General features: G+C 45.3%; 1 protein-coding gene across 1 annotated transcript in view; it reads right to left on the reverse strand.

The window, feature by feature from the left end:
* The window catches only part of AMOTL1 (angiomotin like 1), an 88,992-nt gene extending 65,857 nt beyond the window's left edge, over nt 1–23,135 (reverse strand). Inside the window, exons 1-2 of the mRNA XM_060234924.1 lie at nt 23,036–23,135; nt 14,933–14,983 (exon numbers count right to left, since the gene is read on the reverse strand). Of these exons, the coding sequence (XP_060090907.1) occupies nt 14,933–14,983; nt 23,036–23,120 (136 nt within the window). The 5' untranslated portion in view covers nt 23,121–23,135. The remainder of the gene's footprint in view (nt 1–14,932; nt 14,984–23,035) is intronic.
* Between the last annotated feature and the right edge of the window lie 3,397 nt (nt 23,136–26,532).

The following is a 26,532-nucleotide window of genomic DNA, read 5'->3' on the forward strand; positions in this document are numbered from 1 at the left end:
TTTTAAAGATTAAAAAAAAAAGGCAAATATCGTAGTTAAGAGAGTCAGACTATTTGGGTCAGGTCCCCATTCTACCATGGATGTTTACTAGGTGGCCTTGGGCCAGTCGAAGAAGAAAAAAGGAGGAGGAGGAAGAGGAGAGTGGATTTATACCCCACCATTCCCTCAGTCTCTGAGCGGCTTACAGTCTCCTTTCCCTTTCTCTCCCCACAACAGACAGCCTGTGTAGAAGATGGGCTCCCACAGAAGATAAAATGGAGGAGAGGAGAGGTAGGTGGGGCTCAGAGAGCTCTTTCGAGAACTGCTCTTGAGAGAGTGGCTCTTTCAAAAACTGTGACTGACCCAAGGTCACCCAGCAGGTGCATGTGGAGGAGTGGGGAACCAAACCCGGTTCTCCCAGATTACAGTCTGCACATTTAATCACTACACCAAACTGGCTCTCTCGATAGAGTTCCAGTTGTTGATCGTGTATATACTATTATATTTTTCTAGCATATATTTAACTCAAAGAACAAAAACCACACATGGCTTTTACATGTGTGGAGGATGGGCTCCCACAGAAGACCCCTGAGCAACTGGCTGTCATCTGCTTCCTTCACCCTCTCTCTTGCTTCCTGAGCGGGGTATAAATAAAAATTTATCATCATCATCATCATCATCATCATCATCATCATCATCATCATCATTATTATTATTATTATTATTATTATTATTCTGCATAACAGCTTGCTTTGCAAGGCTTGCTCAATTGCACAGGAGCCACAGAGCAAAACCTATTTTTTTCCATTGGCTGAGGTTCCTCCCTTGGGGAGGAAGAGAGACAGAGCTTGTTTTTCCAGGCTCTCTCAATCACACAGCAGAACTACTGAGCCAAGCTGCTTTTCCTTCTATTGGCTGTAGCTCCTCCCCCCCCAGTCCCCTGGGGAAGGAAGGAAAGAGCCAGAGCTTCCTTTGCCCAGTTCCCTGGATCCCATGGGAGAAATACAAAGAAAGCACCTTTAAGACCAACGATTACTAATGTTTTAAGCATGTTTTTAAGTTTTTAATATATATATATATATATATATATATATATATATATATATTTAATTTTGTTTGTCTGTGTCCTTTATAAAGTTTATATCTCTGCTACTGAATCTTAAATAGGGACACATATGACCCGGCCCAACATAGCTCGGCCCAACCCAACATGGCCCGGCCCAACAAGGTCTCATTTATAGAGAGCCAGTTTAGTGTAGTGGTCAGGGATTTTTTAGTGGAAAAAGCCCAGCAGGAACTCATTTGCATATTAGGCCACACTCCCTGACATAGGGGGGTTTTTTAGGGAAAGCCCAGCAGGCACTCATTTGCATATTAGGCTACACCTCCTGGCACCAAGCCAGCCAGAACTGCGTTCCTGTGTGTTCCTGCTCAAAAAAAAAAAAGTCCTGGTAGTGGTTAAGTGTGCAGACTCTTATCTGGGAGAACCGGGTTTGATTCCCCACTCCTCCACTTGCAGCTGCTGGAATGGCCTTGAGTTAGCCATAGCTATTGCAGGAGTTGTCCTTGAAAGGGCGGCTGCTGTGAGAGCTCTCTCAGCCCCACGAACCTCACAGGGTGTCTGTTGTGGGGAGAGAAGATATAGGAGATTGTAAGCCGCTCTGAGTCTCTGATTCAGAGAGAAGAGTGGGGTATAAATCTGCAGTCGTCTTCTTATGTCAGATCCAGCCCTTATAACAAATGAGTTCAAAACCTCTGATCTAGATAAATCAAACAAATAAAATATATACATAAAAATGAATCAAGGAAAAATGAGTGGTGCAGATGGATGCAGGAGAATTCAGCTGGACTACATTTGTGAATGTTGGTTTCTTAGCTGCCAGTGAAGAACAAAGTCCAGGTTTCTCCTATTCAGGCAAGTGACTGCCTTTAATCTTGCTAAAGTCTACTTCAAACCTGGGAAGGCAGAAAGAGGGCTTGATGTATGTCTGTGAACAGACAAGGAAGCATTCTCTCTCTCCTCCAAAGGATAGACCTTCTACATAAGAGTTGGGACACTTTGCCTTTGGGTAATTAAAATTACCCTCCTAATTCCCTACTTCACCTTTGTTCCTTTGAGGTAAAGGAACTTGATATCTTGTTCTGAGATTGGTATCTGATCAAAGGGAAGGAGTTTAGCTAAGAGGAATTGGAGTTAAGGTCAGCTCCTTAAAGACCATGGATATTTCTCCAGGGGGCAATAATCAATGTTCCCTCTAAGCTGTGGAGTCTCGGGAGCAAAAATTCTACTCTACTGGCATTAAAGTTGTGAGCTCTGGGGCCATTTTTACTGAGGTAAGACAAAAATGTGTGAGCCGGAGGCTAAAATGCTGTGAGCAAGCTCACACTAACTCAGCTCAGACGGAACACTGGTGATAATTAGGATTGCCAGGTCTTACTTAGGAAATATCTGTGGACTTTGGGGGTGGAGCCAGGAGCTGGCAACTCTAGCATTTTTAGGAGGATAAAATGGGGTGAGGGGAAGAGATGCAATCTGCTTTGGGGAGAAATATAGGGTACAAATGAATAATAAAGAGAGATGACAGAGGCATAATTGCTGGTGGCCTGCTTTTTCAGTCCTCTGTCATCTCTGTTCAGATGTTGTGATTCCTTATAGACCCCAAGTACCAGCCCCCTCTGCCCTGTATTGTTGATGTTCTCTGACTACTTTCATGTTGTATTGACTAAACTTCACAACTGCCTGTGCCCCACTTGCTGCTAAACTATGGCAACTGTCCAATTGCTATGATATTACTGATCCATCTTGCTTCAGAAGCTGCTGAACACACAAGGGTGATTCAGAGAATGGTAATCTCATGACAGATCTGGTTGTACTTCTTGATTGTAAACATTTACAATCAGAGAGGCAGTGGTGGTGGAAGGGAAGCAGCACACAGGCACTTTGTTTACACACTTGTACACAAGAATATATACCCACGAATTATTTAGACAAACTCTGCACAAGGAGGTAACTAAGATGGAAAAATCCTGAGGTGGCAGAGTAGGCCATCTCACTTCAGACAACAGTTGAGGGGACATTTTATTTCCAGTTCTAGTGCCAAAAGGTATATGTATATGAGCATCTCAGAGAAAATTAATTATGTCTTTGGATGGATCTTCAAGGGTGAATTCACTAATAGACTATGGAAGGGGTGATATCCTTATCTTTACCAGACAACAGCTGTATTAGATGGTAATTATGAGAATAAACAGGGAAGGGTGGTATTAATGGAGAAATAAAATGTTATCTTACTGAGGAATACAAATCACAAGGAGACAAAAAAATGAGTGAGTGATTCTGTCTCCACCTCTGTTTGATCAGGTTACATGAAAATCTACTGAATAATTCATTAAGGGGTGGAGCACTGTGCTGAGCCAAGAAGAAAAGTATTTGATAAAATGGAATTGTTAAAAATTTCAGATAATCTGGAAGCACTGGAAAAGAAGGAGTCTCCACAAAGAGATGCACATTTCTTTTTTTTCAGTTGCTGCATAACACAAGATGGTCCCTTGTTCTAGGCTAGTAATTATATTGTTCCTAGCTGAAGGAAGATCTGAAGGTAAACTAGGGTAAGAAATACACTGATAAGAGAGTCTTCCATTTACTAATTGTGTCCAGGGAGGCACAAAAAGATCAAGTTCAGTCTGTTTTAGAAGGTCAGGATGGAAGTAAATCCAAGCCTAGCAAATAAAATCTAAATATCACCACTGCCTTCCATAGCATCAAAGACATGGAAGGAAGGTGGCTTCTAAATGCAATCTGGTGTTTGAAATGCAACTAGATGAAAGATGGGATGGAGAAATTCTGATTGTAAAGATACACTTTTGAAAACAAGAGCTAGAAACCAAAGAGAAGCCTGGTACAGCAGGAAAAGATCTAATTTTTGCTTTGTAGACTTTTAGAGCAAAAGGTACAAATGATAAATTATTTTTTAAAATCTCATGATTGCTGCTAGATGTGCTTTGATGGACTCACAGAGGCCCTGTTGGTGGACCTCCTGATGGTACCTGGGTTTTGGCAACTGTGTTCTGCTCTGCTCTGGTAAGACCTGCTCTGCCAGTCTGAGAAGACAATACTGACTTTGATAGACCAAAGGTCTGATTCAGTATAAGGCAGCTTCATATGTTCATATGTTCATATGACTTCACCTGGAGTATTGTGTTCAGTTTTGGGCACCACATTTTAAGAAGGATATAGACAAGCTGGAACGGGTCCAGAGGAGGGCGATGAAGATGGTGAGGGGTCTGGAGACCAAGTCCTATGAGGAAAGGTTGAAGGAGCTGGGCATGTTTAGCCTGGAGAGAAGGCAGCTGAGAGGTGATATGATCATCATCAAGTATTTGATGGTGTGGAATTGTTTTCTGTGACCCCAGAAGGTAGAACTAGAACTAATGAGTTGAAATTAAATCAAAAGAGTTTCTGGCTCAACATTAGGAAGAACTTCCTGACCGTTTGAGCGGTTCCTCAGTGGAACAGACTCCCTCGGGAAGTGGTGGGCTCTCCTTCCTTGGAGGTTTTTAAACAGAGACTAGATGGCCATCTGACAGCAATGAAGATCCTGTGATTTTAGGGGGAGGTATTTGTGAGTTTCCTGCATTGTGCAGGGGGTTGGACTAGATGACCCTGGAGGTCCCTTCCAACTCTATGATTCTATGTGTCACACAGAGCATTGGGACTAGATGGGTTATTGGCCTGATCCAACATGGCTTCTCTTACGTTCTTAGTAATTGTTCAGGAGTTCCCAATTGGTCTAATTTGATCCAAAGGCTTGTGTGTGAGATGTTGTCAAAGGCTGCCCTGAGGTCCATAAAAGTGGTAAACAAATTCTCAGGATACGATGTATATTTATCAGCTAGAAAGAAGAGCACATATGCATGATGTAATGTCAGTGACCCCTTCTTAAAATCAATTTGTTCAGGGCCCAAACTGATAAATTGTAGGATCAACTCTGGAGCTTTTCTAGTATGGACAACAGGCTACTTGGTCTTTGTTTATTTTTTGCAAGTAAGCAGTGGAAGGGGCTCAAGGCTCTGCGATAGAGCATCTGCTTTAAATGCAGAAAGTCCCAGGTTCAATCTCCTGCATATCTAGCTAAAAGGTTCAGGCAGGCGATGATGTGAAAGATCTTTGCCTGAGACCTTGGAGAGCCACTGCCAATCATTGTAGACAATACTGACCTTCAGGGGTGGAATTCTAGCAGTAGCTCCTTTGCATATAAAGCCACACCTCCCTGATGTAGCCAATCCTCCAAGAGCTTACAAAAAAGAGCCTTGTAAGCTCTTGGAGGATTGGCTACATCAGGGGTGTGTGGCCTAATATGCAAAGGAGCTCCTGCTAGAATTTCACCCCTGCTGACCTTGATGGACCAGCGGTGTGTGATTCAGTGTAAGGCAGCTACCTTATATGTACTTATTAGGGAGAAAGGTTCTATCCCATTCACTTGCTGATGTGCTAGTTTTCCAGTTGAAGAAAGGTTATAATTTGTAGCTAATCACATCTCTCTGTAGTTCCACTTAGCAACATATTAAAGGGCACATAACAGCTTCTTTTGGAGACATTTCATTTCCCAAGGCAGGGTGAATTTATAACACGACACATTTCTTCTTGACACAGTTCTGCTAAGGTCTGTTGTTTCTAATTGTGCCACTCTTCAGACAGATAACATTCTGCATGAGAATCTAAATGTTTGTCTCGCAGTTCTGCTTTTCCAGAAACCTGCAGTGACATTTGATGTGGGGTTCATAGATGTACACACAGAGAAACCTGCATGTTGCAAATGACCTCCTGTATGGAGCACAGATATTTACATGTCCTTTCCTCACAAAAACTGTTAGAGCACATTCATTGTGGGGCATAAAGATCTGATGGTTTTTCAGTTTACCCCCAGGTAACTGTTTCTCACAACACATAATCCAGGGGTCCCCAAATTTTGTTGAGCCTGTGGGCATACCTGGCAATGGTGACAAAGGGAATGGGCACAATCACAAAATGGCTGCCATGGTGGGAGGAGGAATCACAAGCTGCCAGATGGTTCCAAACTATCTCTATCATGGGCATAGCCAGGGCTTTTTTTTGTAGAAAAAGACCAGCCGGAACTCATTTGCATATTAGGCCACACCTCCTGATGCCAAGTCAGCTGGAACTGCATTCCTGTGCATTCCTGCTAAAAAAAACCCCTTGGGCATAGCTATTTCTGAATGGGTCCTCCCTAGAAATGCAAAGCCAGGGCTTTTTTTGTAGCAGGAACTCCTTTGCATATTAGGCCACACACTCCTAATGCAGCCAATTCTCCTGGAGCTTACAGGGCCTACTGTAAGCTCCAGGAGTACTGGCTACATCAGGGGTGTATGGCCTAATATGCAAAGGAGTTCCTGCTACAAAAAAGCCCTGGTGAGGTTTTATGAAGCACCTTCTATTCCAGTGAGATGGAAGAAAGCCAGGATTGGCGCTTTGCTTTGTGGAAGAGACACCTTGAGGGAGATACAAGAGGACACTGGACAACTCAGTGGGCACTAGTGCATACATGTGTGGGTATCACTGGTATAATCAACTTACTGAATTCACTGCCATAAAATGTAGTGATAGCTAACAGCTTAGATGGTTTTAAGAGGGGAGGAGAAGGAGGAGGATATTGTCTCCATCTTCAGAGCTTCAGTTGCTGTGCATCAACAGCAGGGGGAGCTGTACCCTCCATGCCCTTCTTGCAGGCCTTCTGGGAGAAACATGTAGGAAACATATTCACCCCCAGACATTTTTGGTTCCTCAGGCAGAAAACCCAAATAGGGGTAATAGCAATATAATGACCAAATCCCTGGCTGTTCCATACTCTTAAATTCTTCAAAAATTGGCTGCCTGGAGTGGCTTCCTCATTCGGGCTAACAATGGGGTCAGCCCCGTCCTTGAAGCAGCCCCTCCTGCCACACAACACTTCCTGTCAGTTGACAGGTGCTTTGCTAGTAAATAAATAATAATGAAAGGAAAATGGAGTCACTTGCCATCATTTCTGTCCCATTGCATAAACATAGTAGGGACTAGGGGTGCCAGGCTCCAGGTGGAACCTGGGGATCCCCTGGAATTACAGCTCATCTCCAGACTACAGAGATCAGTTCCTCAGGAGAAAATGGATACTTTGGAGAGTGGACTCTGTGACATTGTACCCCACTAAGGTTCCTAATTTCCCCAGGCTCCATCCCCAAATCTCCAGGAATTTCCCAACTTGGATCTGACACCCCTACACCCCCCATCTCCTGCCGGTGGCTAGGGAAGATCTGGCAACGCTAGTAGAAACACAGCATGTTCTGATTACATGCAAACCTTGTTTTCTTCCCCCTCAGAGACACACCTTATTCCTATGAGCGGCCTGCCGACTGAACCTGTTTTGCATTAAGAGGCTCACAGTTACAGTTTTTACATTAAAAAGCTCCAAGTTCCATCTGCAAGAACCATTTAAAGCCATCGTTGCCTGCCCCATGGCCAGGAGTTACCAGAATCCGGAAGGCGCTGACCGTAATCTGTATTCTCCCCCTCTAAAACACAACAGGCATCATGAGATCTTTGCCATGGTGATGAATGTACATATTTATAATGTATACCCCACCCCCCCAATTTGCCTTCTCTGATTGCACCCTGTGCTACAACAGCACAAAAAAAATAAAGTTCGCCGCCCATCTGTTTTCTCCATTTGGATGAAGAGCGCTCATTTCTTTCTTTCCTTTCATAATTTGACCTCTTTTGTTTCTGACTGAGGATGCTGTGAGACACACAGCAGCGTTGGCTCCCTGGATTCATTCCAACCTCAGATGAGGTCAGAATGAGAGAAAAGGAGGGGAAGAAGCCATTTTTCTCACAGCTGGGAGGCAATCTGAACAAACAGTTGGGGCATTCCCCCTCCTCTTTTCAAGAAGATCAAATGGAATTGGCTTCCTAGTGGTCGTAGTTACGCAACAGATTCTGGAATCGCAAAAGCGTTAGACTCCTTCGCTATCAGGGTTGGCTGCCGTCACGTCTCTTTTAAAAGGCACATCTGTGCCAATGTCTGTCTGTTCTGCCTCAGCTCCATCCACACCAAAGCACAACAGATCCCCTGAACAATCATGACTATGATTGTTCTGCTGAGGTCTGAGCTGGGTTAGGAGAAAGATCCAGAATCTTAGTTCAGATGCTTAGGAACCTCCATATTAAAAAAAAAGAGCTACTGAGGTCACACAAAATGCAATGACACCCTGTGTACACACACACACAAACACACACCATGATCAGGAGCCGTTTATACAACTGAGACCTCCATATGTTCCTGCTGGGTCACAAGCATTTCTATTTCCCCCATGCAAAAGGCTGAACGGGGCTATGAAAATTTGAACACAGTGCTGGAAAGAAACTGTTGCATCCATGAAGGGTTCTGTCCCTCTGCCATGGATAGCTTCCAAACTGCAGTCAGAGGGGTTCCCCTCCAACCCGTGGGAGAAGGCACACAACATTGTCCTCTAGCTAGCCAGTTTGGTGCAATGGTTAAGTGTGTGAACTCTTATCTGGGAGAACCAGGTTTAATTCCCCACTCCTCCACTTGAAGCAGCTGGAATGGCCTTGGGTCAGCCACAACTATCACAGAGCTGTCCTTGAAAGGGCAGCTTCTGGGAGAGCTCTCTCAGCTTCACCCACCTCACAGGGTGTCTGTTGTGGGGGAGGAAGATAAAGGGGATTGTGACCACTCTGAGATTCAGTCCCACCTAACTCACAGGGTGTCTGTTGTGGGAGAGGAAGGTAAAAGAGATTGTAAGCCGCTCTGAGATTCAGAGTGAAGGGCGGGGTATAAATCCAGTATATCATCATCATCATCATCATCATCGTCTTCTTCTTCTTCTTCTTCTTCTTCTTCTTCTTCTTCATCATCATCATCATCATCTCCTTCTCTTCCTCCACGTTCCAGGTTTTCCCAGCCTCCCCCTCCCCAACAGATTTTCCCTGAAACCTGATTTGGTACATTTTTTCAGGCCATGTGCATTAGCAAACTGTCTAGACAGGAAGTTATGCAGTTTTGAAGACCCTGCCCGCATTGGTGTCATTTTCCTTCTGACAGTCCCTTGCAACTGTTGTTTTCTCTGCCATATCACCAGTGAGCTTTTTAAAGGCTTTTCAGTTAAAAAAACAGTAATTGCTATTGCAATATAGCCCTATAATAAATAATGATCTGTAGCCACAATCGACTAGTTCCTATGAATTCCTGGCTTTCAAAATTAAAAAAAGTAAACCTCCAAGTCTAGCCCCTTTTGGATTCAAGAAGTATTACTCAACTGGGTGGCTTGGTGTCGTCGTCATTGTCATCATCATCATCTTCTTCTTCTTCTTCTTCTTTTGCTTCTTCTTCCCATCCCCAAATCCATACACCGCCCCCCCCCCGACTCCATCCCCTAAATCTCCAGGGATTTCCCAACCCAAAGCTGGTTATCCTAGCTGGACTTTAATATAGCTCTAGTAAATTGAAGTGACAGGTTATTATAATTTTTTTTGCACTGCATCACAAGAACAGTGCCGCCCTGAGCCCGCCTGTAGCCGCCCTGAGCCCGCCTGGCGGGGAGGGCGGGATATAAAAATAAAATATTATTATTATTATTATTATTATTAATTATCACTTTTTTAAAATGCCCTCCAGCTCCAGTGATACGGTAGGACAAAAAGCCCAGGGGAAATGTCAGCTGGTGCAGGAAAATACAAAACTTCCACACGTATGCTCCAGTAGCAGTGCAAACACCCCTGTATTCACAGCTGCGGTGACAGAGAAATAGAATGCTTTCTGTATGGTTGCGGCCACTGCCTTGTTTCATCGACTCCAGTCTCCCGCCTGCAACATATACCCATCTCCCCCCAGCCAGACACTTTCTAAAATAGAATGAGATGTGTCCTCAGGAGGTCATCCGGCTTTCTTGGGAGATCAAGTCTGCTGAAACTCAGCCGCTATAATCTGCCTTGAAAGCCTCAGATCCAGAAGATACCACAGCACATCTACACAGCACTCTATGCCGACAGGTTACTATCCTGCACTTTACACCGTCTTGCACCCATAAAGATGCCATACTGAATTGGACCCTTAGTTAGGGCTGCTAATCCCCAGTTGGAGACAGGAGACCCCCCAGTTTGGAGGCCCTCCCCCTGCTTCAGGGTCAACAGAAAGCAGTGGAGGTGGGGGAAAGGGAAAGGGAAATGTCTGCTGAGCATTATACCCAATGGAGACTGATTCCCATAGGGTGTAATGGAGAATCATTCTCTGGGTATCAGGGGCTCTGGGAGGGCTGTTGTTTGAGGTAGAGGCACCAAATTTTCAGCATAGCATCTGGTACTTCTCCTCAAATCACCAACCAAGTTTCAAAAAGATTGGCCTGGGTGGTCCTGTATTTTGAGCCCCCAAGGAAGGTGCCTCTATCCTTCATTATTTCCAAATGGAGGGAAGGCATTTAAAAGGTGTATGATGATCCCTTTAAATGTGATGGCCAGAACGCCCTTTCAGAGTTCAATTGTGCTTGTCACACCCTTGCTCCTGGCTCCACCCCCAAAGTCCCCAGATATTTCTTGAGTTGGACCTGACAACCATACCCTTGGCCCACCAAGGTTAGTATTGTCTACTCAGACTGGCAGCAGCTCTCCAAATTCACAGGCTGAGGTTTTTCCCATTGCCTGACTCTTTTAAATGGGTGTACCAGAGAGGAGCCCCATGGCGCAGAGTGGTAAAGCTGCAGTACTGCAGTCCAAGCTCTCTGCTCACAACCTGAGTTCGATCCTGGCGGAAGCTGGGTTCAGGTAGCAGGCTCAAGGTTGACTCAGCCTTCCATCTTTCCAAGGTCGGTAAAATGAGTACTCAGCTTGCTGGGAGTAAAAGTGTAGATGACTGGGGAAGGCAATGGCAAACCACCCCGTCAAAAGTCTGCTGTGAAAACGTTGTGATGCGATGTTACCCCAGAGTCGGAAACAACTGGTGCTTGTATGGGGGCCTCCTTTACCTTTTTACCAGAGACTGACCCTGGGACCTCTGCACACCAAACAGATGCTTTATCACTGGGCCATGACCCCTCCCTACAAATCATATCTCTTAATGAAATATTTCTTTATAAAATCATAACAGTTGTAAGATCATAAAAACAATCAAGGCAAAGACCGCAAGAAAAAGTGAATGGTCAGGAAAAACCCTAATTGAAATAGGCAAACAGAAGTCATTTTCCAGAAAGCTGTCCAGACATGTCCGGTAGGTATGGCTAAGATTCAGTTGTGGGACTAAAGGTGCAACCACACTGCAGCACATCAAGCTGTTGTGTAAAACTTGCTCAGAACTTACCTGGGAAGCAGGTGTGAAAGCAGCCAAGTCTGCCAAATGACACTGCAGTTTTCAGCATGTATTAATTAATTTACTTATTTAAACATTTATATCCCACCTTTCCTTGTGTTTCAAGGCTGTTTACAATAACAGTTAAAAGACAGTTTCAGTTAAAACCAAAATAAAATAGGAAAGGTCCCCTGTGCAAACAACAGTCGTTTCCAACTCTGGGGTGATGTTGCTTTCACAACGTTTTTTCACGGCAGACTTTTTACAGGGTGGTTTGCCATTGCCTTCCCCAGTCTTTTACACTTCGGAAGGATGGAAGGCTGAAGGTCTTCGGAAGGATGGAAGGCTGAGTCAACCTTAGGCCGGCTACCTGAATCCAGCTTCCGCCAGAATCGAACTTAGGTCGTGAGCAGAGAGTTCAGACCACAGTACTGCAGTACTGCTGCTTTACCACTCTGTGCCATGGGGCCGCTATAAATAAAACAGCAGAGCCCATATCTCTCCCCCTTAAAAGATGCTCACCATTCAAATCCCCTCAAAAGCTCTCGAAACAAACAGTGCCTCCTCGAGATCTCTTCCTGGCCATCAGCAGCAGAAGGGGTGTGTGTGGAATTAAGGTTGCCAGATCCAGGTTGGGAAACTCCTGGAGATTTGGGGATGGAGCCTGGAGAGTAGACAGACCTCAGCAGTGTTCCCTCTAAGCTGAGTTTGTTTATTTATTTGATTTGATTTTTAGCCCGCCCTTCCTGTAGAACAGGCTCAGGGCAGGTTACATCATAAAACAGTCAACAGTAAAAACAGTAAAAGACCGATTTAAAATATATAAAACCTAAAAATTACAAAGACTAAGATGGCAGATTTCAGCTCACAGACATGGCCTATTGTCCAGGTCCTGCATGTCTTGTAGCACCGGGATGGAATGAGGCGGGGAGGCCGGTAACAAATGACACTCACTGCCTCAGTTGAAAACATAGTGAAAGAGCTCTGTTTTTACTGTGAGCTAGTTCACAGATTTTTAGCCTCCGGCTCGCACATTTTTGTCTTAGCTCAGGAAGGATGACCCCAGAGCACAATAATGTATGCAGTAGTTCTCAACTTTAATGCCAACAGCTCACAAAGTAGAATTTTTGCTCACAAGACTCTGCAGCTTAGAGGGAACATTGGAGCTCAGTGGGGTACAACACCACAGAGTCCAACCTCCATTTTCTCCAGCTGAAATTATTTCTGTAGTCTTGAAAGCAGGGGAGAATTCCAGGGGAATCCCAAATTCCCATCTGGAGGCTGGCATCTCTAAAGGGGCCCCTTTCATCTCTTCAGAGAACCCACTCCGCAGAGCTATAAAGGAAAAGGCCGAGAGACAGTTTGGTGTAGTGGTTAAGTGTATGGACTCTTATGTGGGAGAACCGGGTTTAATTCCCCACTCCTCCACTTGCAGCTGCTGGAATGGTCTTGGGTCAGCCATAGCTCTCGCAGAGCTGTCATTGAAAGGGCAGCTGCTGTAAGAGCTCTCTCAGCCCCATCTACCTCACAGGATGTCTGTTGTGGGGGAGGAAGGTAATGGAGATGGTGAGCCACTCTGAGATTCAGAGTGAAGGGCGGGATATAAATCCAATATCATCTTCTTCTCTGATCGATACTAGCCAGGCTACTCTAAGGGATGGGATAACCAATGGACAGCTGCCTGACTACTGTTGTCGGTGCACAGGGATATATGGAAGGAGATGGTGCTTTGTGTATGTGGGTCTGAGGTCATGAGGGGCTTCAAAGGTCATCCAGCAATCTAAACTGGAAACAGATTGGCAGCCAGTGTAGCTGTTTCAAAATGGGCAACTTATATTCCTGCAGGCTAGACCCTCACAGCAATCAGGCTGCTGTGTCCTAGATCAGTTGTAGGGTCTTCTAGGTTGTCTTCAAGGGCAACCCTTATTCATTCTTGTATTTCTTTACTTATTGACAGTAGAGGGGAATGCCTCACCGTGGCTACGGGCCAGCCCAAAGGGGTAAACAAACAAAAAAATCATTACAAGGGGTTTGAGCCTGTGGATCTGTTCAACTAACAGTGACGCTTTCCTCTAATGCAAGAAAACTTTCTCTGATGCAACTGGCATCATGGGAAAGTTCCTCGAGCTGAAGGAAAGCACCATGGGATGGATATCCAGGATCCAGCCCAAGAAACAGGTTAAAACCATGTCTGAAAAACCCCACACAGAACTCAGAATGACATAAAACAGATAAATCTCCCAAAGGCATAAAACTGGCATGGAAAGAAATCCAATCAACCTTCCTTGCTACCAGCCAACATTAAAAACCTTCCTGAGTAATTAAGTTTCTAATCAGCCACAAAACACTGCCATAGTGGCAAGTAGGGTTGCCAATCCCCAGGTGGGAGCAGGGGGGATCCCCTGGTTTGGTGCCCCCCCTACTTCAGAAAGCGGTGGGGGGGGGAGGGAAATATCTGTTGGGCACTGAATAATTCCATATGGAGACCGATCCCATAGAGTATAATGGAGAATTGACCTGCGGTTATCTGGGGCTCTGAGGAGTGCTGTTCTTTGAGGTAGAAGCACCAAATCTTCAGCATAGCATCCAATGCCTCTCCTCAAAACACCCTCCAGGTTTCAAAACGATTGGACCAGGGGGTCCAATTCTATGAGCCCCCAAAGAAGATGTGCCTATTCTTTATTATTTCCAGTGGAGGGAAGGCATTTCAAAGGTGTGCTTTTAAATGTGACGGCGAGAACTCCCTTTGGAGTTCAATTATGCTTGTCTTACCCTTGCTCCTGGCTCCAACCCCAATGTCTCTTGCTCCACCCCCAAAGTATCCTGGCTCCACCCCCAAAGTCCCCAGCTATTTCTTGAATTGGATTTGGCAACCCTAGTGGCAAGAGAAGGAGGGTTCACAGATTTCCCTTTGAGCTGGATTAAAATAAGGCCTTTCCCCCAACAAGCTGAAGGAGAAAGCCCCAGGAATACTATAATGAGCATGATGTGGGGGTTCCTTTAATGTGTGGGGTGTTCCTGCTTTCCATGAGGAGAAAAAGTCCCCACAAGGAAGCAGCCTTGAATTACAACATTTGGCACGACTGAGTTTTATTCATTCATTTATTTAAAATGTTTTAACACTAGCTGCTGCTTCTGAAATATCTTCAAAGGCAGCCCTAAGTAAAGTACACTGCAGTAGTCAATACCTCAGACTGATGAAATCCCAAGCTGACAACGTCTTCTCTCTAGAATTATCCCAAGGTGAAAACTGCAATTATAGAAGAGATGGAGGCCTCGCTAAATATAGGACTTGTCCGCTGCTTATACTGATCCATCCCTTGTTGGACTCCATGTTTCTAGCAAGCACACAGTTTTGCAAATATGACCTCCTCAGTCTAACCTTCAGCATGGGTGACTGCAGAAATCACCATTCAGAGAGGGGGTGGAATTCATGTGAATAACAGGAATAAGCTACTGGTAATCTCATATATGTACATAGTATATCATAGCAGGGAGCTACCCAGTTATTGCCAGTCATTAAAGTACCCAAAGCCTGATCATATCAAAAGATGTCAAAAATATCAATGATCCGTTAAGGAATATACTTTGCTTATCCTTACCCGACTCACTGGCACCCAAAATCGCTGGAACAGCTTTGGAAGCCTCCGTTTCTGAAGGAAAAAGAGCAAAAAACCCCTTGAAAGATCAGCTAGACTGAGGAGCACAAACTGAGCGATAGATTTAATTCATGCTGACTCCCTCCTTAGTTTCTGTCACCCCTTGGGGTGCCGGTATTCTGCCTGGAAAAAGAATAATCATCAACCCAACTGTGAGTGTACATGGGGGGTGGGATTTAAAACACCCTCGGTCCATGCAGAATGATGCTGCCCACAAACTTTGAGCTGGCAAAATCTCTGAGATCTCTGAGATCTACTTCCCGATGGCCAGACTGAACAAGCGTGAAGGGTCACTCTTACCTCTTTATTTGGGTGATATTTCCCTGATCCCATCTTCTTTCTTCACCAGAACCCAAAGTTTGCCCCCCTGAACAGCCACTCATGGCTTCGGAGACAGTGCCGGAACGTTCCAATCTGGCACCCACCTGAACTGACATGGCCAAGTCTCCCCCCACCAACACAATCCTCCTTCTCCACATCCACCCTGCCTCCCACTAGTTGCTAGGCAACTGAAACAGGCATCGTTCTTGCAAACGCAGTAGGCATTGACTCTCCATCCTTTTTTGTTTGGCTTATATTTTCAAAATGCTATTTTCTTCTACATTTCTATTGGAAAGGCCAAATCTGTGAATCCACGGAAAGGTTGCGACCCTTTGAATTTAGCCCTGTGGTAACAAAAGCAGCCTGCAGGGATTTGTATGGCACTGGAGTAGCAAGCTAGGAATATGGCTATCCTGTCCCTTTCTAGCCTTTGGACTTGGTTTAAAGTGGCAGGCCCAGAGAAAAGCAGAGTCTATGACCAAAAACCCCCCATGGTAACATTGCTTCTTTATTGTAAATATCTTCTAAATGGGCCTTAGTTATTAGAAGAATAAGGAAATGGCTCTGTCCAAATACCCATGAGAACCCAGGGTAGGTAACTCTACACAACTGAAAGAAGTGGGCAAACATGTGCCTTTTTGAAAAGAAAGTGCAGTTTTAGGTGCCTGAAGAGACACATGGCACTTTCACACACATGAAATAATGCACTTTCAATCCACTTTCAATGCACTTTACAACTAAATGTTACTGTGTGAAATGAACATATGAGCATATGAAGCTGCCTTATACTGAATCAGACCTCCGTCCATCAAAGTCAGTATTGTCTACTCAGACTGGCAGTGGCTCTCCGGAGTCTCAAGCTGAGGTTTTTTACGCCTATTTGCCTGGACCCTTTTTAGTTGGAGATGCCGGGGATTGAATCTGGGACCTTCTGCTTACCAAGCAGATGCTCTACCACAGAGCTACCGTCCTTCTCCTGGCAAAATCCACTTGCATATGTTCACTGAAATGGATTGAAATGGCATTATTTAGCATGCGTGAAAGTGCTAAGACTTAGAGATAAATAGACATTGCTCTGACTTGAAGTTAGACTCACTAATCTCCAGGTGGCACCTGGTGATCTCTTGCTATTACAATCGATCTCCAGACAACCAAGATCAATAGTTCCTCTGGAGAATTTGTTCCTTGCACACTCCAGCATGCACAAACCGACCACTGGCTTTTTCAAGGCATATGCTTCACAATACTAAACATCACTGTATGCACATGGCAGATACATGTGTTGCCCCTGTTCCCATAATGTACATGCTTTCTAAGTTCCATAAACTGAACAACCCCCTTCCAGTAGACCTATTTGTGTCAGGATCAGGCTTTTTTGGTAGAAAAAGCCCAGCAGGACCTCATTTCCATATTAGGCCACACCCCCTGGCACCAAGCCAGCTGGAACTGCATTCCTGGGCATTCCTGCTCAAAAAATGCTCTGGTCAGGATTAATTTCTATACTGAAACCTGTCGCCAAATATTTGGATCATTTTTGAGGCCTTTTCTTCCCACGTTGAAATCACACATCAGAGATATTGCAGACTTTATTCTCAAACCTGAAGATTTTCCCTTTGATAAAGACAATCCTTTGATCACAGTGGATGTTAATTCGTTGTATACCAACATGCCACACAAAGAGGCCCTTTCTGTTGCAGATTTTTTTTTCTTCAGAAGAGGGATGATTTGTCTCTTCCTACCGCCTTTTTCACGCAGCTCCTTGAAACTGCCATAGACAAAAAATTATTTTCTTTTTCAAGAAGATCAATTTTATTTCCAAATTCAGGGAGTTGTTATGAGCAGTCCAGTGGCGCCTACCGTAGCTATTTTATTCATATGTAATTTTGAAGGACAATTTATTTTTCAGTCTTCTTCCACTTCGTTGAACTGTTTGAAAGTTTGGTACGGATAGAAATTGTCACATTTTGCCTTGTTATTAGAACATTCAGAAATTGCTCTGCTTTACTGAGATTGTTTGCACTCCATATAATAACAATTTATCGTCCCTTCTTTGTGGCCTCTGATACTCAGTACCTTTTGTGGTCCCCTGTGCACATATCAGGAGGAGCAGCAGTAGCATGAACTCCAATATTGGGAAGGGATGTGGCTCAGTGGTACAGCATCTGCCAGTATCCCCAGTATTGTCAGTTAAAAGAACCGAGCAGTAGAGTAGATGATGCTAAAGGTCTCTGCCTGAGACCCTAGAGCAAGGGTGTCAAACATGTGGCCCAGGGGCTGAATCAGGACCCCGGATAGCTCCTATCAAGCCCTTGAGCAAGTCTGCTTCCTTCTGCCTCTCTCTTGCTTCCTGCAGTTATCAGAGACTTAAATAAAATAGTGCAAGAGTGCTAATCTTTTAAGCATGTTTTATTTAAAGTATTTTTTTAAATAAAAATATTTGTGTTTGTCTATGTCCTTTATAAAGTTTATGTCTCTGCTACCTGACATTACATTTCAATAGGGTTGCCAAGTCCCTCCACCGCTGCGGTGGGGGACTTGTCCTTTGAATGCGCAAAGCGCGTGGGGCATGATGGCATCACCCGGAAGTGACATCATCGCACCATGGTCATTGCACCAGGGACACTCTAGGACTTGTGATAACACTCCATGTAACTTAGAGTTTCACTGCAATTCGTAGAGCATCACACTGGAAATGCTCTAGGATTCGCGGTAAAATAGAGTTTTAGCGTAAGTCCTAAAGCATTCCCAGAGTGACATCCCCAGCATGATGATGTCACTTCCAGGTGACATCATTGCACCGGGGATGGAGCACGCCGACAGGGGTGGAGCACACCGGCGGGGCTCTTTGGGAGCGGGGATCCCCCCAGCAGCCTGCTCCCTGAAGGTGGGTTTGGGACCTCCAGGCAAGGGATCCCCTGCCCCCAGCAGGAGCTTGGAAGCCCTATGACACACATGGCCCAGCCTGACGAGGTTACATTTATGTCAGATCCTGCCCTTGTAACAAATGAGTTCTATACCCCTGCCCTAGGGAGATGCTGCCAGTGTGAGAAGACAGTACTTGATGGACCATGGTTGGATTCAGTATGAGGCAGCTTCATGTATGTGTTCATGTAATATGCCTGGTTGGTAGGTTTCCAATACTCAGCTGTAGGGCTTTTTTTGAATAGAAACGCACAGGAACACTGTTCTCGCTGGCTTGGTGTCAAGGGGTGTGCAAATAAGTTCCTGCTGGGCTTTTTCTACAAAAAGAGCCCTGTGTGAAACAATGCTGATATCAGGGGGTGTGGCCTAGTATGCAAACGAGTTCCTGCTGGGCTTTTTCTACAAAAAAAGCACTGCTCAGCTGTAACACCTGAAGGACAGTGGTGATAGTCACTGCGTGACGAGATCCAAACCAACCTCCTGCATGATGTGGTTGTGACACATAAACCAACCTGAGTTAGTTTGAATTGGGAAATGCAGGCTTGGTATCTATCCATTCAGTTAATCAGAAGCATCTATTGTGGTCTGGCATAACTAAAAATCCATATATTTTATATTAATTTAACTATCAGAATTACCCTAAAAAACAAGAGACAATTTAGTTATTGTAAATTGGTGAAAAGAACTATGCTGTAGACCAGAGGGACTGTCATGGTTTTAAGAGCCGGTTTGGTGTAGTCATTAAGCGCATGGACTCTTATTTGGGAGAACCAGATTTGAATCCCCACTCCTCCACTGGCAGCTGCTGGAATGGCCTTGGGCCAGCCATAGCTCTCACAGAGCTGTCCTTGAAGGGACAGCTTCTGGGAGAGCTCTCTCAGCCCCACCTGCCTCAAAAGGTATCTGTTGTAGGGGAGGAATGTAAAGGAGATTGTAGGCTGCTCTGAGACTCTGAGACTTAGAGTGAAGGGTGGGGTATAAATCCAATATCTTCTTCGTCTCCCCTCCACTGTCATATCTTCCCATTTCAATCAAGTCCACGTGTCATAACATTTTGCTACCTCTCCGTCCCCTCCTTTCATGTGTGATGTATTTTATAAACATTCCTCTAGCTCTCTGGCAGAACTACAGTTTTGAGATTCAGTGTGGAGAGGAGGTCACTATACAGTCATTTTAACTAGATTATCAAGGTCTCAGTTACATGACGACGGGTCAGCATGATTCATCTAAGGGTCTAGGTTTAATATCAACCGGTCATATTACAATATAAAGACAACCTGTTAACCCACCTTCCCTTAGTTCAGCCTAAACTACAGCTGACTGTAGGTCAGTGAAAACTTACAAGAATCTTGGAAGCCAGCCCTGACCTGAATAGCCCAGGCAAGCCCAATCTTGTCAGATATTGGAAGCTAAGTAGGGTCAACTCTGGCAAGTACTTGAATGGGAGACCGCTTCAAAATACCAGCAGTCAGGAGGCAGAGGCAGGCTTCATTAAGCCACCTCTCTGAATATCCTCCAGGCCCCCAGTAGGGGTCAGTCACCAGAGGTTGCCATGACTTCCAGGTATGCCATGAAGGCATACACACACAAATACAAATACAAAAATACCTCCCCACACCAAAAAAAAAAATCTTGGAAGCTTGAATTGGAGCCGTCTGTATTGCAAGGTTGCCCCAGATAAAAAAAAAATTATGACCCATGGTTCAAATGACAATTATGCATTTTATGGTTCATAAAACAAGCTGTTGTTAACCATTCAGATGTGTTCAACTCTTGGCGATTCAGTGGGCCAGCTCTCTTCACGTTTTCCGATCTTGTGTTGTTTCTTTGAGTTGCTCCATGCTCAGGTTGTGTCAACTTTTATGGTGTCTAGCCACCGTGTTCTTTGGTGGCTTGGTTTCCTTTTTCTGCTAACCAACCCAAGCATAATTGATTTTTCTAGTGAAGCTACTGTTACTTGAAAATGGGCTGGTTTGATTTTGAGAAGTGTATGAGAAATTGCTGAGAGGTGTGTGAGAATATTGCATCATTATTAGGGCTGCCAAGTTCCTGGGCCAGGCAGGGGTTCTCCCCTGGAGGTTCCCAACCTGCTTCCCCCAACGTTGCCAGCACAATTATGTCACTTGGAAGTGATGTCATCACGCTGGCAATGTTGCACACCGGCCACTCTAGGAGTGTTCAGGAAAACTCTATGGTTTTCCCAGATGCTCTAGCAAGGGAAAACCATAGAGTTTCCCCAGATGCTCCCAGAGCAGCTGGCGTGTGACATTGGCAGCATGGTGACGTCACTTCTGAGTGCCATCATTATGCCCTGCGTGCAAAAGAAAACTGAATTTTTAAGCTTCCATTTCACCTTCAGCACTCACAGAATTTTAAATGTCAGTTAAGCAGTGGAAGGGCTGAGGGGCACCGTTGCTGTGCCAAGGGAATCTGTTGGCCTTAATCTGGCCTTGGACTTCGTTTCCATTTTCTGAATAAAGTCCTCTGAATAATGCTGACAACTTTATTAATGTCATTGAAGCTCCCTGTTTCTAGGTCTGTCTGTCTGTTTGCTCATCCATAAGGAGCTAACTCAACACTGAGTGGCCAGACCCCTGTTGTAAATAAGTCTCCCCCTGACCAAAATCACCTCATTCCACTGAATGTTCCAGACCCAGCAGTGAATGTGAAGGAGAGTTCTCTTGGGGCTCGCTGAGCTCAGCACGTACCGGCCTCAAACACAGTGCCACAAAGGCCTGATTACGTCCAATGGTGCGATGGGATAAAAGCAAAGCTGTACTGAACAGACAGAACTGTCCTGTGCCTTCTCAGTGTGTGTTACCAGACTGGAACTCAGCATGAATTAATGTATTTTAGTGGCAACTAATACTCCTTCTAAGCTATGGAGCCTTGTGAGCAAAAATTCTACTACGTGAGCTACTGGCATTAAAGTTAGGGTTGCCAAGTCCCCCTCAGCCTCCGGCCTATTGTACCATAGAGTTTTCCCTCCCAAATTGCTAGAATGTCCAGGAAAACCATAGAGTTTTCCCGTAAACGCCTAGAGCAGCCAGCGCTTAATGTCGCCAACACAATGATGTCACTTGTGGGTGACATTATCATACCGGCGACGTCAGGGAAGGTTCCCCCCACCAGCCCAGTGTGGGCTGGCAGGTTGGGAACCTTCCGGGCGGGAGAACCCCCACCTGGACTGGGGGCTTGGCAGCCCTAATTAAAATTGTGAGCTACTGAATAAATTCGCTTGCTGTGGGGCCAGTTGTCCTGAGTGAAGGCAAAAATGTGTGAACCAGAGGCTAAAAAACTGTGAACTAGCTCATGCTAGAGGAAACACTGGTGGTGACCCATGTGGGGCAGGAGGGAGAGGCTTGGTGCAAACATAAAGGCTGACAATTTCTTTTTTAAACTATGGTTTGTTCGTTACATCAGGATTAAGCTTGTGGATAATCACAAGAGATTCTGGTTTGTCTTGGCAGATGCTGGCTTCGGTCTTTACTTGTTCTCCTGACTGGACCACAGAGACATAGGTGGTATTCTGAGATAAGTTGTGGCAAGGATGGTCTTGTAGAAACAAGTAAAGATTTAGGGATGCCAGAGTCCAGGTGGCCTCTGGGTATCCCCCAGAATTACAGCTCATCTCCAGACTACAGAGATCAGTTCCCCTGGAGAAAATGGATACTTGGAGGGTGGATGCTATGACGCTGTGCTCCACTGAGGCTTCTGTCCTCCCCAGGCTCCATCCCCAAATCTCCAGGAGTTTCCCAACCTAGAGCTGGTAACCCTACTCCCACCCCACTCCCACCAGCAGTCGGGGTGGAGGAGAGACCTGAGAACCCTACCAGGATTTAGCCAAGATTCTGCACTTGTGCATAACACAAAATCACAGTTAGGACTACTGTGGTTAAGAAACCAATTTCAAGCCATTGTTTCATGCTTCCTAACTAACCACAGTTAGCGGTGGAGTGGCCCATGTTTAGACAATCACTCTATAAATTAAATCTCATCTTTATGTATCATTTGATCCAATCCTAGGCATGTTTGAGCACTGTTAAATTAATTCCACAACATTTCAGCAGCCTCCAGTTTGAAGAATAGCATTTGGTTGAAACATAGAGACAAAGGTAAAAAAGGAAATATACCCAAATTCAGTGGTTTTTTTTTTTAGCAGGAACGCACAGGAATGCAGTTCCGGCTGGATTGGCACCAGGGAGTGTGGCCTAATATGCAAATTAGTTCCTGATGGGCTTTTTGGTTTTAAAAAGCTCTGTGCGAAGCAACGGTGATGCCAGGAGGTGTGGCATAATATGCAAATGAGTTCCTGCTGGGCTTTGCCCAAATCTCTAGCAACCCTATACAGCAGGGGTGGCCAACAGTAGCTCTCCAGATGTTTTTGCCTACAATTCCCATCAGCCCCAGTCATTGGCCATGCTGGCTGGAGCTGATGAGAGTAGAGTTATAGGCAAAAAACATCTGGAGAGCTACCGTTGGCCACCCCTGTTATATAGCTAGTGTACCATGTATAGCAGTTTTAATATTAGTCCATTTCAGGGCTTTTTTTATAGAAAAAGCCCATCAGTAACTCATTTGCACATATGCTTATTGGTTACGCAGCCAGTCTGGTTTAATACGGTTGGTTCTGTTTCGGCAACCAAGCACTACTCACCCTGAAAATGAAAATTATCCTCTTTCCAAAAATATCTCTTGCAAAATTAGCTGACCTTTTGGAAGAGTATTGTGGAGAAAAGATGTAGAACTGACAAGAAGGTAAAAACTAAAAGCCACCGACTCCCCCCCAAAACAGGACCGTACCTCTTAACGTATTGACAAAATGAAGAAGACTGCTGTGTGTCAGCCAGCAGATGTCGTCCAGGCCCCAGTGCTCTGCCAGGTCCATCTTTCTGCAGGAAGCCAAGTACCAGCTTGTGAGCAGGTAACAACTCCACCAGGTGGCTGGAACAGGAAGTCCCACCTTCCAAAAAGAAAAAGCCCACATTAGAACATTACAGTGACATTCTATTTACCATCAACATTAGGTTATAAAAGAAAGGCACTTTGAAACTTTGTTACTTCAGTTTACCTTCTTCCCATCTTTTGCTATAGATCTGTTAACATGCTTAAGGGCAGAGGGGCTGGAGCTGACTTCCAGACTTCAGAAATCAGTTTCCCTGCAGAAAATGGCAGCTCTTGCAGCTTTGAAGCGCAGGCTAGAGATGCCAGCCTCCAAGTAGGAACTGGGGACCCCCTAGGATTACAGATAGGGCTGCCAGCCTGCAAGTGGGACCTGGAGATCTCCCACTTTGACAACTAATCTCCAACTGGTAGAGATCAGCTCCCCTGGAGAAAATGGCTGCTTTGAAGGGTGGACTCTATGGCATTGTACCCTGCTGAGGCCCCTCCCCTCCCTCTTCCAGCTCCACCCCCAAAGTCTCCAGGTATTTTCCAACACAGACCTGGCAACCCTAATTGCAACTTGTCTCTAGATTACAGAGATCAGTTCCCTTGCAGAAAACAGATGTTGTGGAGGGTGAACTCTGTGGAGGGTTGCGAAGTAAGACAGTCCTCTTCCGGTTGGCATATAACTGACCGATACCTGAAAACTCCAAAGGAAGGTTGTAGGATAGCACATTGATAGATCGTTTTCTTGTTTTAACTGCTGTAAACTATTTAATGTATTTTAATATTCATTAATCTTATTGTTAGAATTTTATGTTGTAAGCCGCCCTGAGCCGCCTCGGTGGGGAGGGCGGGATATAAATCGAATAAAATGAAATGAAATGAAGTCCCTCTGCTGCTGCGGCGGGGAACTTGTTCCTTGAGTGCGCTTTGTGCACACGGTGTGATTACATCACCCGAAAGTGACGTCATCATGCTGGGAATGCTCTAGTATTCGCAATAAAACTCTGTGGTATCATAGTTTTACTGTGATGCCTAGAGCATCACACTGGAAATGCTCTAGGATTCACAGCAAAACTCTATGGTACCATAGAGTTTTTAGTGCAAGTCCTAAAGCGTCGCTGGTGTGATGACGTTACTTCCAGATGACGTTATCAAGCTGAGGATGGCGCATGCCAACAGGGCAATTTGGCAGCAAGGATACCCCCGGCAACCTGCTCCCTGCCGGTGGGTTGGGGCCCTCCAGGTGTCAAGTCTGTGTATAACTCTGGCTCAGCCAAAGAGCATCCTGGGTAGAACCAAAGTGTATTCAAATGCTGCTAGCTAAACTCTCCATTCCCCCCTTCCTTTTGTTAGGTAGTTTTGCTTTGAAATGGAAAGATGTGAAAGCCTTATCTGCGCATTCTCAGGCCTGGCTCAGAAGGGAGTCAGGAGCCATTTACAATCAAGGCCAAAGTAGGCCTGAGAATGAAATGGTAACATCAATGTGTGAATGTTCCCTGCATAAACACCCCCCCCCCGTAGGAATCCCTTTGAAGTGTCCCATATATGCTTGTATCTACTGTATGCTCTTCAGTCTTTCAATCTTGGACTAACCTCAAGTAACAGTATCAATAAACTAGTTTCTTTGTATCAACAATGACTCGTTATTGAATCTGCCGACTTGACACCAGGGTGGGGGATCCCAGGGTGGGGCCCTTCAAGGTGGCAGCCCTAACTCAGTGGCATTGTATCCCACTGAGGTCCCTGCCTTCCCTAGGCTCCATCCCCAAATCTCCAGTAATTTCCCAACCTGGATCTGGTAACTAGAGTACTAGGTCCTCCATGGCCGCTGGTGGGGGGTAGAGGGGGTAAGGCCACCAGATCCAGATTCGGAAACTCCTGGAGATTTGGGGAGGGAGCCTGGGGAGGACAGGGACCTTAGTGGAGCACAATGCCATAGAGTCCACCTTCCAAAGCATCCCTTTCCTGTGGGGGAACTGATCTCTGTAGTCTGGAGAGGAGCTGTAATTCCAGGGGATCCCCAGGTCCCACCTGGAGGTTGGCATCCCTCCTGGTAATTCAAACTCCCCAACCCTCACTGGTGGCCAGGGAGAATCAGATATTTTCTCCTGCAAAACTTATCTCTGTAATCTGAAGATCAGTTGTAATTCGAGGAGATGTCCAGGCTCCATCTGGAGGGCTGGCAACCCTATATGGGTGTGCCTTTTCCCAGCCTGACAAGCAGATCTAGCGAGTGTCACTAATCCCCAAAAATGGCAGGAGTCAACCCTGGCTAGAATTGCGAAAGAGCTCCTCATCCTAAACAAATTTAACAAGAAAGGTCGTTTCTCATCCCTGGTGCTCCAACGTTCTCTTTCATAGCCTGCCTGTACAACACAAACGTTTTAAGATCCGCACGCCAGCCATCTGCCACCTGTCCCACACTGATTAAAATCCTGCAGACATAAAACCATCAGCTGCTCTCTGGCAAAATACTTCAGCAGCAGCCTGAAAGGTTCTGTCTTCATCACTGCAAGCCAGCAGCAGCCTTTACCGCTGATCCGGAAACCAAAGCCCTCAAATACGAGAAAAGCCGAATCACAGCATGCAATAAAAGACTTGGATCGAAAAGGGGGAGGCGGGCCCTGCTTCTCATTTCAAATCCCAGCAGACAAAAGACAAAACGTGTATCACTTTGTGGAGAAGCTGAGACCCATTTAAGAGGCAAAACGTGCTGAAAGCTACTGGGTCGATCATCGGTCCATGAATTTTCAAAATATGAAGCTGATCTCTCCTTTCTGGTGGCTTCCAGAAGGGCAGTACTAATAAAATAATCCAGTTTCACACCCAATGCTGTTTCCCAAGTATTGCATAAAACAGGAGCCTGGGGGCACTTTAAAGGTAAAGGTAGTCCCCTGTGCAAGCACCAGTCGTTTCCAACTCTGGGGTGAAGTTGCATCATGACGTTTTCACAGCAGATTTTTCACGGGGTGGTTTGCTATTGCCTCCCCCAGTCATCTACACTCCCTCCCCCCCGCCCAGCATGCTGGGTACTCATTTTTCCAACCTTGGAAGGATGGGAGGCTGAGTCAACCTTGAGACGACTACCTGAACCCAACTTCTGCTGGGATCGAACTCAGGTCGTGGGCAGAGAAGTTTGGACTGCAGTACTGCAGCTTTACTACTCTGCGCCACGGGGCACTTTAAATCCTAGCAAAACTTATTCCAAGCGGACAGCCGTGTCGGTCTGCAGCAGCAGAACAAAGTTTGAATCGAATGGCACCTTTAAGACCAACAAAGTTTTATTCCAGGTATAAACTTTCATGTATCTGAAGAAGCACGCTTGCAAACTAAAGCTCGCACCTTGAATCAACCTTTGTTGGTCTGAAAGGTGCCACTGCATTCAAAAATTTATTCTAGCGGAAGCTTTC

This window comes from Heteronotia binoei, chromosome 3 (genome assembly GCF_032191835.1).
Source record: "Heteronotia binoei isolate CCM8104 ecotype False Entrance Well chromosome 3, APGP_CSIRO_Hbin_v1, whole genome shotgun sequence".
NCBI lineage: Eukaryota > Metazoa > Chordata > Lepidosauria > Squamata > Gekkonidae > Heteronotia > Heteronotia binoei.